General features: G+C 36.0%; 1 protein-coding gene across 7 annotated transcripts in view; it reads right to left on the reverse strand.

Moving 5' to 3' along the window:
- The window catches only part of ANKIB1 (ankyrin repeat and IBR domain containing 1), a 159,163-nt gene that overhangs the window by 48,159 nt on the left and 96,961 nt on the right, over positions 1–14,043 (reverse strand). For all 7 annotated transcript variants that reach the window (XM_067746442.1, XM_067746443.1, XM_067746441.1 and 4 more), the window contains 2 exons: positions 6,059–6,241; positions 1,143–1,260 (listed from right to left, as the gene is read on the reverse strand). In XM_067746442.1, the coding sequence (XP_067602543.1) occupies positions 1,143–1,260; positions 6,059–6,241 (301 nt within the window). The remainder of the gene's footprint in view (positions 1–1,142; positions 1,261–6,058; positions 6,242–14,043) is intronic.

Below are 14,043 nucleotides of genomic sequence, written 5' to 3' on the forward strand. Positions count from 1 at the left end.
GGTGGTTTTTGAAACCCTTGGTTTCATTAGATAAATGTGCACAGCAATGTTTCTCAGAAAATGGTCTACTTTGTAAGGCTTGTTTACAACACACGTTTTTATGCTGCATCCCTCACCTAAAGACTTAAGACTCTCTGGAAGTCGACCTAGGAATCTCTGGTTAGTTTCCCAGGCTATCCTTATTTATACTAAAATATAGAGCCACAGAACTCTGGGAAATATCAATATTGAAGTTAGTGATTCTGGATGGTTATACACCAAATTATTCACAGAGGTGATCGAAGGATGATGAAATGCAGTTTTAAATTTTCTTCTGATCAAAACGTTATATAAAAGTTTTTGGAAGTTGACATTCTATTTTAGGATAGATGGTACAGATTTATAGTTAAAACAGACCGGTATGCCTCAAAATTACTGGATGAGAATAGCCATTTACCTTTCTATCTTTAAAAAGCATTTCTAAATCAGAAAAAACCTCTTTGAAATAAGCCAAAATGTCAAATATCAAGTGTGCAATGAGAGGGTCCAACTCAGCATGTAACAACTCCCAGAATGGCTATGCTAAGTATCACAGAGAACTTAAAATAAGCTGAGCACTTTTCCTAAGTAAATCTGGTAATGTCCTCAAAAAAATAAAAACAAACAAAAAACCTCACCTTAAAAGGAATAGCATATTCCTGCCTTGACTCTCTAAATTTCTCTTTGTGCATTTCATGGTGAGAAACAGCTTTTACATAAAATAAATGCAACTGACAATACTGATAACACAACTGTTAGTTAACTTTATTTAATTGACTTCAGTAAAAATTAATGTTAAAACCAGGACTAGGACTATGGATTCCAACTCTCAACCCTGCTTGAATCAGATACATTTCTAAAATTAGACAATCTATAAGTTGATTTAGTAGCTCAATTTTTAAAAGAAATTTCCTGTTTCTCTCTACAATTTGTAGCTAGTTTATACTTCAAAATACAAAATGTTATGAGGATGCTGAGTACTGCAGTAACTACTGCACAAAAATGAACTTAGGCTTGTTTAGCAAACTATTTTGTTTTATATTAAAACATTAAAATAGCCACCTTTTAACTCTGAAAAGTTTCAAAAGGCACTCGTGTTATCAGAAGCACATTTCTTTCATTACCATGAGCTCGAAGTAAAGCTTCAGCAGTAAATAGTGGAGCCTGGAGCATGTCTGCTGTTTCCACAATAAGCATATCTTTCAATCTACGAAGATCCTGAGGTCTTAATCCTTCATATGGCTTTAAAAAGAAGAAAAACAAAATTAAATTGGCTATTATACTATTAGGAAGTTCTAAATGCCTATAAATAAATATATATGATTATCATTTATTTAACCTTCCAGTTCCAGTTTGGCAATGAAGTTAAAAAGGCTCTGTATGTTCCACTATCATGGACTTCAAACTACTCTCTCACAAGTCTTTTTTAAGATGGAAAGTGGATGCCTAGTCTCATGTACCTTATCATTCTAAAACAAAAGAATCATACTATAATGACAAAACCATCTTACTTCATAGTTTAAAAAATCTGAATAATACAAAAATGAATTAGAAATAAAAATCTATAATCCCACCACTGAGCAATGGTCATGATTAAAGTTCTCAAGTATTTTCATCCAGTCTTTTCTTTTTGCAAATCAATTGTGTGTGAATATATCAATATATGTTTTCACTTAGACTCACTTTTAATCACTGAACCACCAACATTTACACTTATTAAGATACAATCTGGATTGCTCGTGGGATTATATGATACCTATTAATTAATTTGGAGAGAAGTGATTATGACATACTATTCAACTTCTTATCATAAATGTATTCTCTCTGTTTATTCAAGTGTTAATGCTTCTTAGTTTTCTTCATAAAGGTACTGTATCATTTCAGGTTTTTAAAATTCTTTTGTTATCCTTTATACTTTTTTTTCTTTGCATTTAACAGAAAACATACAAGGAATAAAATCACAAATGTCTCACTATTTAGAAATTTATAAAAGCTAAAATAACCTGTGACATGTTTTCCCCATTACATTTCCCTAATTTTCCCCATCCTTGCTTACAGCAATCACTATCATGAATTTAATTTGTAGCTATCATAATATTATGGCATAACATTAAATATATCGCTAAGCAACTTGCTTTTATTTTTATTCAGTACTGTGTTTTTATTATTAATAATGATACACATATCTATTTCAATCCTTTAAGCAGATGTAACCAGCTTACTGCAGTAAGCATAGAACTAAAGACCATAACTTAAAAAGCAGTAGAAATTCTCAAATACTTATCAGAATAACAACCATTGAGGAAGTCCTTTGGTAACATCTACCACACATTCCAGAGAGTTCTGGGCAGTCAGTAAGCCCTATCCCTTACAGCTGATTTATAGATATTTTAAAACTAGATATTATCTTTATTTCTTGCTTTGTTTTTTTGATTATCATGGAAACCATTTCATCAATTCTTACTTAACCCCATATGGTGGGAACTCTATTCACTAGGGGTAATTTCTCTCAGTTGATGTATGTTTCCTGATCCTAAGATGTCTTCTGGCAGGGAAGCATATATAAGCAATGAGTGTAGTAATGACAGGAAAGACTGACAAACTTGACTGCAAAAGAAACTGCCAAGGTTTAAACATAAAAAGTGTGTTGCTTTTAATATATAAGGAATTCGTGACAATCAGTAAATTTAAAATGTCAAAAGTTATAAAAACACAAACATCCTTAAGTATACAAACTCTTTACCTAACAAACTGGCCAAGGTTTGGAAAAAAACAAAAACACCCCTCAATATTGGTAAGGTTGCAGTGAGATGGCCCTCTGATGTACTGTGGGTAAAAACAGAAATTGGATTATCATTTAATGACTAAGCATCACGTATCATGAGCCTTTAAAATACTGATCTTGTGACTCAATAACTTTACTTATAGGAATCTATCCTAAGGTCTAATCACAATGTGAACAAAACTGGTCAACTGCAATGTTACTTTTAAAAGTGACAAAATGCAAGGAACCCAAATATACTTTCAGGGAGTTATAGGACATCTACATGTTAGAGTAGTTAGCAGTCATTCAAAATGTTTTCCATGATGAGTCTGTGAATATCAAAAAATGTTAAGGAAAAAAAAAACTACAGGATGTAAAATGTACAATATCATCACACTGATGAAAAATGGAAGGCAAAATGTTACAAGTATTATTTATAAGTGGTAGAATAATGAATATTTTAAATTTTCATTCTGCTTCTTCTTATAAAAGGGGTGTTTGGCTGAAAAAACTTTAATTAAAAAATAAAAGAACTTCACTGGTGGTCCAGTGGTTAAGACTCCACGCTTCCAATGCAGGGGGCGCGGGTCTGATCCCTGGTCAGGGAACTAAGATCCCACATGCCACTCAGCACGGCCACAAAAAGAAGAAAAATTAAAGAAAAATCACTGGGGATGTTAAAAAGCTTTAAACAGGGGCAGAGCACGCACTCAATCAGTCTGCAGTGTTACTCTTTTTACAAATGATAGTAAAAACTTAATGCTGAATACATTTCATATCATACTGTATTAATAGTCTACTACACCTATATATGCATTCAGCTATACTGCCATGAATCTCTACATATTACAGGTATCCTATAACCTTAAGTAGAAAAAGAAATAAAAATTTAACCTAAACTATTCTATATAGGGATTAACTAAAAAAGGAAAAAGGGGAAATTTAACCCAACTATCCTTTAAAAAGTGCCCCCAAATCATCATATACAGTTTGCTTTTAAGCTAATTTATGAACCATACTTTGTCCTGCAAAAATCTACCAAATCCTTTAATGATTAAATTTGTAGTACTCATTCCAGTCTAGAATTTATACACTATATATAACATTGCTTCTAGAAACTGTGTTCCAAGTTCAGATTTGGGACTCCAGGTATCTTTCCTGCCTCAGCAATGAAAATCAATATTTCCTGATATTCCCAGTGGTGGCAACTGTTTATTTCCTGGTATATTTCCTAAATGTTCTTTTTCAGATTAGCCATCATTCTACCTAATTTATGTTGAACCAAATAAAATTTGACTTTAGATACATTAAGAAAGGAATAATATTGATATAAAGCAATCTGTATAGATTCTTTTTTTTTAATGCACAGTTTAAAACCTAAATAGGTTACAATGGAAGAAAAATAGTCCTTGAAGGAGAAAGACATACTGCCTTCATGAACATGTAACATATTCACTCTGAATTTCTGCAATGGAACTATAACTAGGCCATGTGATGCATTTCAATACATTGCTCAGTTCCAAGCGGGCAGTACCCCTTTCTTCTGCAGGAGGGATTAAGATGAAGGTGCCTTTCTCTTTCCTGCTGCAAAGATAAACTGCTTCTTTTTCAGATTAACACAAACCAGCAATAACCTTCAAAGCAGTCCAATACTGATACAAAGAAAGAAAAAGAAAACTAATTTAAAGAGGAATGGCAAATAAAAGTGCCTAAACACATACAAATAATAGTTATATAAGTCCTCTCAGAATCAAGTTAGCACTGAACACTGAAGAATCAGAATCGTTTTTAGAGGAAAAAATTTACTGTGTCTTGTAATAATGTCTTTATTTAAGAAATATTTATGGATGCCCACTGTGCATGCAGTGTGTTAGACACTGAAAATATTCTGCTAAATAAGGCAGTTATGGTTCTGGCCCTCATAAAGTTGACAATCTAATAAAAGAGAAAGGCAGTAAACAAGTAAACTATAAAAATATATAAACAAAATAATTATAGCATGTGATAAGTGCTACAAAAAATAAATAGGGTATATGGTAAAGAATAATGGAAGGAGAGGGGTCTACTTCAGAAAGAATGTAAGACTGCCTCTCTGCAGAACTGATATAGTCAAGAGAAAACTTGGGAGATGATTTTAGACATAAGGAACAGGAAATGCAAAAGCTTTAGTATAGTCTAGGTACTACAATTAGGCAAAGTGTGCCAGTGAGATGATGTTGGAGAGGTAAATAGTGGCGAGACCATATAAGGTCTTATATCTGAGCAAATAGTTTGGATTTTATTCTAAGTGCTATGAAAAGTCACTCTATGGTTTAAGTGATATGATCTAATTTAAGTCTAAAAGGCACTCTGGCTACTGTGCACAAAATGGATTCTAAGGGGACAAGAACAGAAGGAAGGAGACCAGTAAGGAAACTACTATAGTAGTTCGGATGAGAAGTGAAGGTGGAGAGGACCTAGGGAGGTAGGAGTAGAGAATGGGAGGAGTAAATGGATTTAGGTTATAACCTTGGAGGTAAACTGACAGAATTCCCAGACTGCTTGGATGTGAGGAATCGAGAATGCTTGCCACATTTATGCTTGAGTGGATGGAGGTAATGTTTACTGAGACAAGGAAGACTTAAAGAAAAAACAGAAAGCAATGTCACTGAAGCCAAGGGAAGAGTGTTTCACTAAGGGAGTGGTTAATTATGTCAAGTGGTGCTGAAGAATTCAAGTAAGAAAAGCACCTACTAGATTTGGCAGCACAGTGACTCTTGATGTCCACATCAGTGCAGTTCCATCAGAGTAGAAGGGAAGAAAGTCACACTGCAATGGGCTGAAGAGTGAAGGGAAGGTGAGGAAGTTGGTATGTATAGACAGCTCCTAAGTTTTGTTTTTCTCATATGAAGATCAGAGATATGGGGCTACAAGTGAAGGGGGACAGGGACAGGGCTGGGGAAGAGTGGTCAATGGAGAGGTTGTTTTGTTTTTTAAGATGGGAGTTACCAAAGCATGTTTGTTGATAAGAGCAATCCAGAAGACAGGCAGAGACTGAAGTACAGGACTGGAGTCTTGGAGTCAGCATCTCTATTTATATGTAATTAAACATACTTACATATGCTAAAGGACAGACACCACCTCCAGGTTTTCTAGATGTATTTTCATACTTATGGCTATGTAGATCACAGGATATTTAGCATATTGCAAAGAAGACCACACAAACTGGGTTTTAAAGAAGAAAAAAATAAAATTTAATATAAAATCCATATAATTTTTTTATTAAAAAAAACTTACCTCTCGTTTGTCTAATGCAGCATATTCAGCTTCTATTTCTTCAGCTTCAGGATCTCGTGAGAATACCATTTGAGATTCCAGATTGAGGGCCAAATCTTTGTGGTGTTGCTTTTCAGCACAATCACAAGGAGTATCTTTATTCTCATTCTCAGCAAACAAGTCTCCTCCATGTTTTACTAAAAGCTAAAAAAGATTTTTTCAAAAACTTTCAACTATAGGACTTCCCTAGTGGCACAGTGGTTAAGAATCCGCCTGCCAATGCAGGGGACACGGGTTCAAGCCCTGGTCCGGGAAGATCCCACATGCCGCGGAGCAACTAAGCCTGTGCGCCACAACTACTGAGCCTGTGCTCTAGGGCCCTTGAGCCACAACTACTGAAGCCGGCGCACCTAGAGCCCCTGCTCTCCAACAAGAGAAACCACCTCGATGAGAAGCCCGTGCACCGCAAGGAAGAGTGGCCCCCACTCGCTACAACTAGAGAAAGCCCGCACGCAGCAACGAAGACCAAATGCAGCCAAAAATAAATAAATAAATTTATTAAAAAAAAAGAAAAAAACCTTGCAACTATAGACTTAAATGACAAGTTATTTCATGCTGCCTATTAGAAAAATTTTAATAAAGTAAGCACAACAAAAATTCAACAGTATGTATCTGAAATGACAATAAAAGTTATTTAGATACCAGTGGCTTCTAATTTTAAGATTAGCAATTCTTGCTTATTAGCGTTAAGATGACTTCCTTTTGAGGCTTCCCTGGTGGCGCAGTGGTTAAGAATCTGCCTGTCAATGCAAGGGACACGGGTTCGAGCCCTGGCCCAGGGAGATCCCACATGCCGCAGAGTAACTGAGCCCGTGCACCACAACTACTGAGCCTGCGCTCTAGAGCCCGCGAGCCACAGCTACTGAGCCCACGTGCCACAACTACTGAAGCCCGCGCCTAGAGCCCGTGCTCCCACCAAGAGAAGCCACCGCAATGAGAAGCCCTCACACCGCAACGAAGAGTAGTCCCTGCTTGCTGTAACCAGAGAAAGCCCACGCACAGCAACGAAGAACCAACGCAGCCAAAAATAAAAATAAATAATGAAATAAATTTATTAAAAAAAAAAGATGACTTCCTTTGGTTAAAAACAACAACAAACCAATTTCTTAAACTTTACAAAGAAATTCTTAAGCATTCTGTCCAAAGTTTACTTAAAAATCAATAATTTTATAGTCATTCAATGCTCTAAATTTTATACATTTCTATAAATCTTTCTTAAAAAAGAAGGACACAGCCAATACTGTTACTTTAACCACTAATACCTGGATGTCCTGACAAGGTGGACAAAAGTTTTCATTTGTATCATTCATTATCCAGCTAAACGCTGAAATAAAATTCGGTTGAGCAAATCACTGAAGCAAAACTGTTTTCAATATTCCTCCAAATAAGCAATGAGAGCAAAACTGTTTTCAATATTCCTCAAAATAAGCAATGGGAATAGCTACTGATAGCCAAGTTGGGAAGATACTCTATCAAATCTCTTGATATTTAAAGGTAGGATTTCACCCAAGGAAATCCCACTTTTAAAATTACATGGAATAGGGACTTGTCTTGTGCACTACTGAGGTTTCTGCTGGTTTTGCAGAAGTTAAATATGTTGTTATTAAGGGCTATAGGTTCAAGTTTCCCCAGTATGTCTGCAGAGACATTAACAAGGACATGAATACCATGAAGGCCATAATCTAGGACAACCCTAAAGGACAGCCTGACAATTAGTCATGGAGCTGATTCTTTTATAGAATTCAGTCACAACCATAACAACACAGTAACAGCCACCACTTATTGTTTTCTAAGTGCTAAGCACTATGCTGGGACTTCAAATACATATTCTTACTTAATATTAACAACCCCAAGTAGCAGGGATATTGTAACATTTCAGAAGAGTTAAACAAGTTGACCGAAGTTACTCAACTAATAAGCAGTAGAACTGGGATTCAGACACAAGTTTGACCAAGTTCTTAACCATGACTGGACATTGTACTGACCCAAAGTATAGGCTGATCACAAAATAAAGAAGTCAAATGTATTCCGGGCCCACCATAAAGTTCTGGCCAGATCTTATTTATGATCTAAATGTGAATACTTTTTAGAGATTTTCATTTTTTATGTGGGTTAATAAAAATGGTAGCTTCTTTTCATTTTCTTCCAAATAATTTTATCTCCTCTCCCTCCAACAAACACACGGATCTTCCTGTAAAGTTCTTTTATTGCTTTTGGAACTGTCATCCTTAATCCTTATGGTTCCTCCACAGTCATCCCAAGAGGCCCTGATAAAATAAGGGACTTATACCAATGCCAGGCCTGGAAGCCATGGGCTAACTTGACAAGCCCAATGGATATGACTTAGGCTTCTTGCTCTAAGCCAAACGTATACCTCAGAGCTAAGATGGTTTAAAACATTTTTTAAGTTGTAAAAACAAGCAAACAAACAAACCAAGAAGAATATGAAACATAGACTTGTGGTCACAAAGCTTAAAATATTTACCCATTACATCTGGCCCTTTACAGAAAAAAAATCTGTGAAGCAATAGCTCTCAGCAGTCACTGTTGCAGCCACCTTCTAGAGCCTGAAGGCAAGGTCATATCAGCTGCTATTTACCACCTGGAACCTTTTTAGTCTAAATGTGGTCCAGGGACACCAGGGGGTTTGTTAGAAATGCTGACTCTCAGGGCTACCACCCAAGCCCCTCCCACTCCAGGCCTCTAAATCAGAATCTGATTCTCATCTCCAGGAGATTCTTATGCACATTAAAGTTTGACAAGCAATGATCCTAGACTATGGCCTGTGTGGCATGGAAACTGACATATTTATATTACCTTCTCTGTTCAATACTGGCGACTTGTATTAAGTCCACAGACTTATCATACCTATTGCAGGGTCTGTTACTGTTTTCAGCCTTTCTGCTTCACTAACACAAAACAGACTATTTGCTTCTGGCTGCTACAGAACTGAGAGCTGACTTGACTCTATGGTTCTTTGATATTCAGAGTAGCAGAAAATGCACACTGGGACGGCTTTCAAAGCCATGACTTGATTTACTTTCACAACAGATACTACCACAGAAGAGATTCTAAATATTAGCAAACAAGATAAATCATCTTTAACTTAATCACCCTACTCTTTAGCAAAAGCAAAGACAAAATTTAAGAGGCTGTGCCATTCCAGAATATTGGTAAGAGGAACATTCCAGAGTATAGACTGCATTCCTTGGGGTTTAAAAACAAACAAACAAAAAAAGGATGTGTGAGAAGTCATTGTTGAGAGTCACTGTTGACTATTTTTAGAACTTGAGACTTCTTGCCTTGATTGGTAATTCGAAAGGAGTCCCCAGATGAGTCTGATGGGAGTGGGGTGAGGGGCCACAAAAACCTGTATCTCATTGCTGCAATTGGTACCTGGACAGAAACTCATAATCAGTGATGGAATGGAGGGTCCATGTTTACAGCATTTGTCTTGGCAAGGAAAATCAACGTATATGCTACCTTTGGCATAGAAGCTAGCTAGCTATCACCAGTACTGCCTGACATTGGAGGATTACTTTTTAAAAAAGAATTTTAGCATACTGACCTTTAGGGCTTAAGGCTGGAACACAAGAAAGCAGAAGATGTCAAGATATCTGTTAAACTTTTGCTGCAGTCAGGTGTTTTGCTTTTACATAATAGGGTGTTACACGTGGTTCTGAAGAGGTAGTTTTTAAATGCTTCAACCAAAGCATTCTAAGTATCATTTTCTCCACTCTCAAGCAAGGAGAACTGAATATTTTATTCAAATGTGTTTTTTAGCCTATCTCAGACACTTGGTGGCACATACAATTTTCTACCTTAAAAGAAACATACAATTATCACTATCTCAGCGCATCTGTTTATCGATTTTGCCTTCCTTTCTGTTCATAATCCCAGAGGAAGAGGGGAAGGACAGCCCTTAGTTCATGACAAATCCCTTCCCACCCCTTTGATCCATCATCTAAATGGCTGGTTGACTCTGAACAAGTCATTTAACTTCTGTAAGTCTCAGTTTACCAGGTCCATCTATAAAATGAGGCTTACATAATCTTGAGAAAAAATGTAAAAAAAGACGATTCTTAGTGTCTTCTGGTTGTAAAATTACCATTTCCTCATCTGCTTCCTCTATGATCTTGAGCACTCCATTATTCCTTTCATCTTCACTCTCTGACTTTCTACTGGCTCCTGGTACAGAGGAGTCCCCTATCTTAATTCTGTTAGCCTTCTTGTCACTTCCGCAATACTTTACTTTCTCTCTTGGCCACATTTGTCAAATTAGTGACTGACACCCGCTGTCTCTCTACTTCCTCAGCAAATTACTCAATTTCTCCCAGCAATCTGACTTCTACTCTGCCCACTTGACTATAATATTCCTGAAAGTCATTAATACCTCTCAAATCCAACAGCCTTATCACTCTTGTAATTCCTTGCCCTTTCTGAAGCACATCAAATGACTGACTACCTCCTCTCCTTGAAATTCTTCTCTTGGCATCCTCGACAATGTATTATTTTGGTTCTCTTCTCTGCTTTTTTGGTTTTTGTTGTAGGCCACGTACTGTTCCCACTCCCTTTAAACAGAGGCATTCTCCAAGTTGATGCTGTGACTTTAATTCTGTAATTTTATCTATAAAGTCTTTTCCTTGGATTTCTCATCTATACCTTATCTTGCAGATAACATTTAATTCTAAATCTATATTCATTACTCCCAGTTAGTTCTAATCTTCAATAGCCTGAATACCATTTCACGTGGATAATCTAAGACCTCAATCTCCTTCTAAATGAAAACGCAAGATATTCTCCCTTCCTTCTAACCAATTCCTTCACCTCATCTCACTTAATTTTTTTTTTTTCTTTTTACTACTAAAGTGTAGTTGACATACAACACCTCATCTCATTTTTAAAATATCTGTCAATTGTTAGCAGGGTTCAAAGTGAACTAGGTTCAAAACCATCCTCAGTTTACTTAAAAATAAAGTTAATTTATTTTACTCTAATTATAGATATGATAGCAGATTGTTACAGAAAATGCAAAAAAAATCAAAGAGAGAAAATTATATTATCCAAAGATAGCTCAACATTGTTAATATTAACATTTTAAAGTCTCCATCATTTTAAACTTTTCTCTCCCTTACTTTCTTGTATCAACTGACCAAGTCACCTAAATGCATCTGCCTCATTCTTTCCGTTTCTAATACCACCATACAAATCCAGGCCCTTTATCAGTTCACAGCAGAATTAATGCAATAAGATTCTAACTCCTGTCACTCCCTCTAGTACACTGGTTTTCAACCTTGGCTGAACACTAGAATCATCTGGAGAAGTTTAATATACTAGTGTCTGGGGGTCCACTCTCAGAAATTCCAATTTTGTCGATTTGAGATATGGTCTACACTATGGGATTTTTTGTGCAGACATGGTTACAACCACTGTTTCAGCACAAAGGTTTCCAAATTGTTTATGAATCGTCTAGGTAATCTGATAGTCATATTAGGGTGATCTAGAGTGGGGATTAAATATATGAACTCTTTACAGGTGATTCCATTCTATGTCCCACAGACTACTGCTCTAAGCCAAGGATTCTCAAACTTTAACGTGAGTATGAATGAATCACCTTGGCGTTCTTGTTAAACTACAAATTCAGACTCAGCTGATCTGAGATGAGGCCTGAGATTCTGCATTCCCAGCAAGTACCCAAATTCATGCCAATGCCAGTCTGAGGACCACTGTCTGGGTAGCAAGGCTTTAAGAACCACTCCTTTAGAAGTCCCTCCTTTCAACTCTATTCTACATTACAACCATTAGGCTAATCTTACTATATTTGCTTTCATAATAGCACTCCACCAGTCAAAAAATTTAAATGGCTCAATTTTCTATAAATAAATCCAAAATTCTTGGTATTAGTATTTCTACTTAGTATGGCTTCTATCTTCATTTTAAGTCATCTGTCTTATCAAACCTCTGCAAAATACTTCAATCTGCATTTGTTTGAGACCTAGAACAGTGCTTCTCAAACTATAACATGCAAACGAATAACCAGTAAAACTTGCTTAAAGCATTCCTGGAGTCTACCCCCAGAGATTCTGATTTGGAATCTGGAGGTCTGTGGGGCACAAGAATTTGTATTTATAACAAGCTCCCAGGCGTTATTGATGTACAAAATGTGCTGAGGGCCACATTTTGAGTAGCCTCCTCCAAATACTTAAACTGAAATCTCATCCACTCAAATATTACTACTACCCATGAAATCTTCTGGGCTAAGTAAAATTTAAATGATGTCTCCTTCCCTTCAATGCCTATTAACAGTTAATGCCTAAATAATTAATACCTCTTAGCATCATAATGTTTTGGATGCAATAATAAAATCATAACTTTCTTGATTAAAAATTAGAAAACTGAGGCCCAGAAACAGGCAAAGTTACTCAGTTGCTGAGCTGAGACTACAATTTCTGTATTCTTTTTACAGTTTTAAAACCCCAGGTGCTAAAAACACAATATAATTAAGTAAAACTCTTCAGTATGATTTGTGAATGATTTTTTTGGCTTTTCAATGAAGTGTGAAATACTCTGATAGCTGCCAAAGTGTCAAATAGTCCCTGTAGCTGTAAATGGAAATGTGATTTATGACCTTTGGTTTTCTAGTGACCTTTATTTGATCTAACAATGAGCAGCTACACTTAAAACTTTGAATAAGCAAGTGGAACAAGGATGCATAGGAAATATCTAAAGATAACACTCATTTAAAAAAATGCTTTTCACAAAGAGCTGAAGCACTATCAAACACAACCACCACCTCTGTCACATCAACCAGTTCTTGAATCACTGTGACGGGTGAAGCACCAATATAAATAAAATGAGGCCTAATGACTAGGCTTGATCTAGGGAAGTCCGCAAGGGGAAGAAAAATCACTAAACTTTTAATTGGGCCTTGCTAATAGACCTAACATATCATTCCTCTCCAAAGTCCATCTCTATTCCAAAGTGGAAAAACAAAAACTCAGCAACCAAGACAGAAGTGTGTTTTTTATAGTATTAAATTCTTGTAAAATTTATATTTTAATGGAGTTCCATTTTTGTGCGCTGGGCATCCATTACATAGTATTTTTTAAGTTCTTTGTATACTTAAAGCATACAGGACTTGCTACATATTGATAACGTTATTTTACATATTTAAAATAAGCTTCTATAGTGTGGAGTCATCTTTGGTTTCCTCTCCCAATCTTTGCATAATGCAGGGGTCCACTGCAAACTAAGGCCTGTGAGCCAAATCTAGCCTGCTGCCTGTTCCTGTATAGCCCACAAACTAAAAACTATTTTTACATTTAAAAATGGTTGAAAGGAATCAAAAGATTATTTAGTGATATGTGAAAATTATAAGAAATTCAAGTGGGAATGTCCATAAACAAAGTTTTAATGGAACACTGCCATGCTCACTTATACACTGTCTATGGCTGCTTTCAGGATACTGTAGCATAGTTGAGCAGTTGCCTAAAATATATGGGCTTTCACAGAAAAAAGTTTGCTTACCCTTGAAATAATTCTTTGAAATACGAAAAAATTAAAATTAAAGGGGCTTTAATTATAGTTTGCCTTAATAAATGTTCAACATATAAGCATTTCTAATTTTCAAACAATTGCAGCCCACTCCTCTTTGTGTTACTTTTATCTCATAAATAATTTTGAATGATAAATATTTTTGAAACTCCAGATTTTCCTACTCAAGGAAGTTCTGAAAAATACAAAGTGAGGATCTGATATAAGCACCTGTTGTTAGAAGGTGGCCAACAGAGATAAAAAGAAGGGGCTGGCCAAAAGCGGCAAGGAAGAGTTCTGTTCTGCAAATGAGTGGCATAAGTTTGCCGCAAAAACAAAACAAAACAAAACAAAAACAGTCCCAAGGTAAATCCAGGTATCAAGACTAGATATGGGGATAACGGTAGCATCAT

Source organism: Pseudorca crassidens, chromosome 8 (assembly GCF_039906515.1).
Source record: "Pseudorca crassidens isolate mPseCra1 chromosome 8, mPseCra1.hap1, whole genome shotgun sequence".
Taxonomy (NCBI): domain Eukaryota; kingdom Metazoa; phylum Chordata; class Mammalia; order Artiodactyla; family Delphinidae; genus Pseudorca; species Pseudorca crassidens.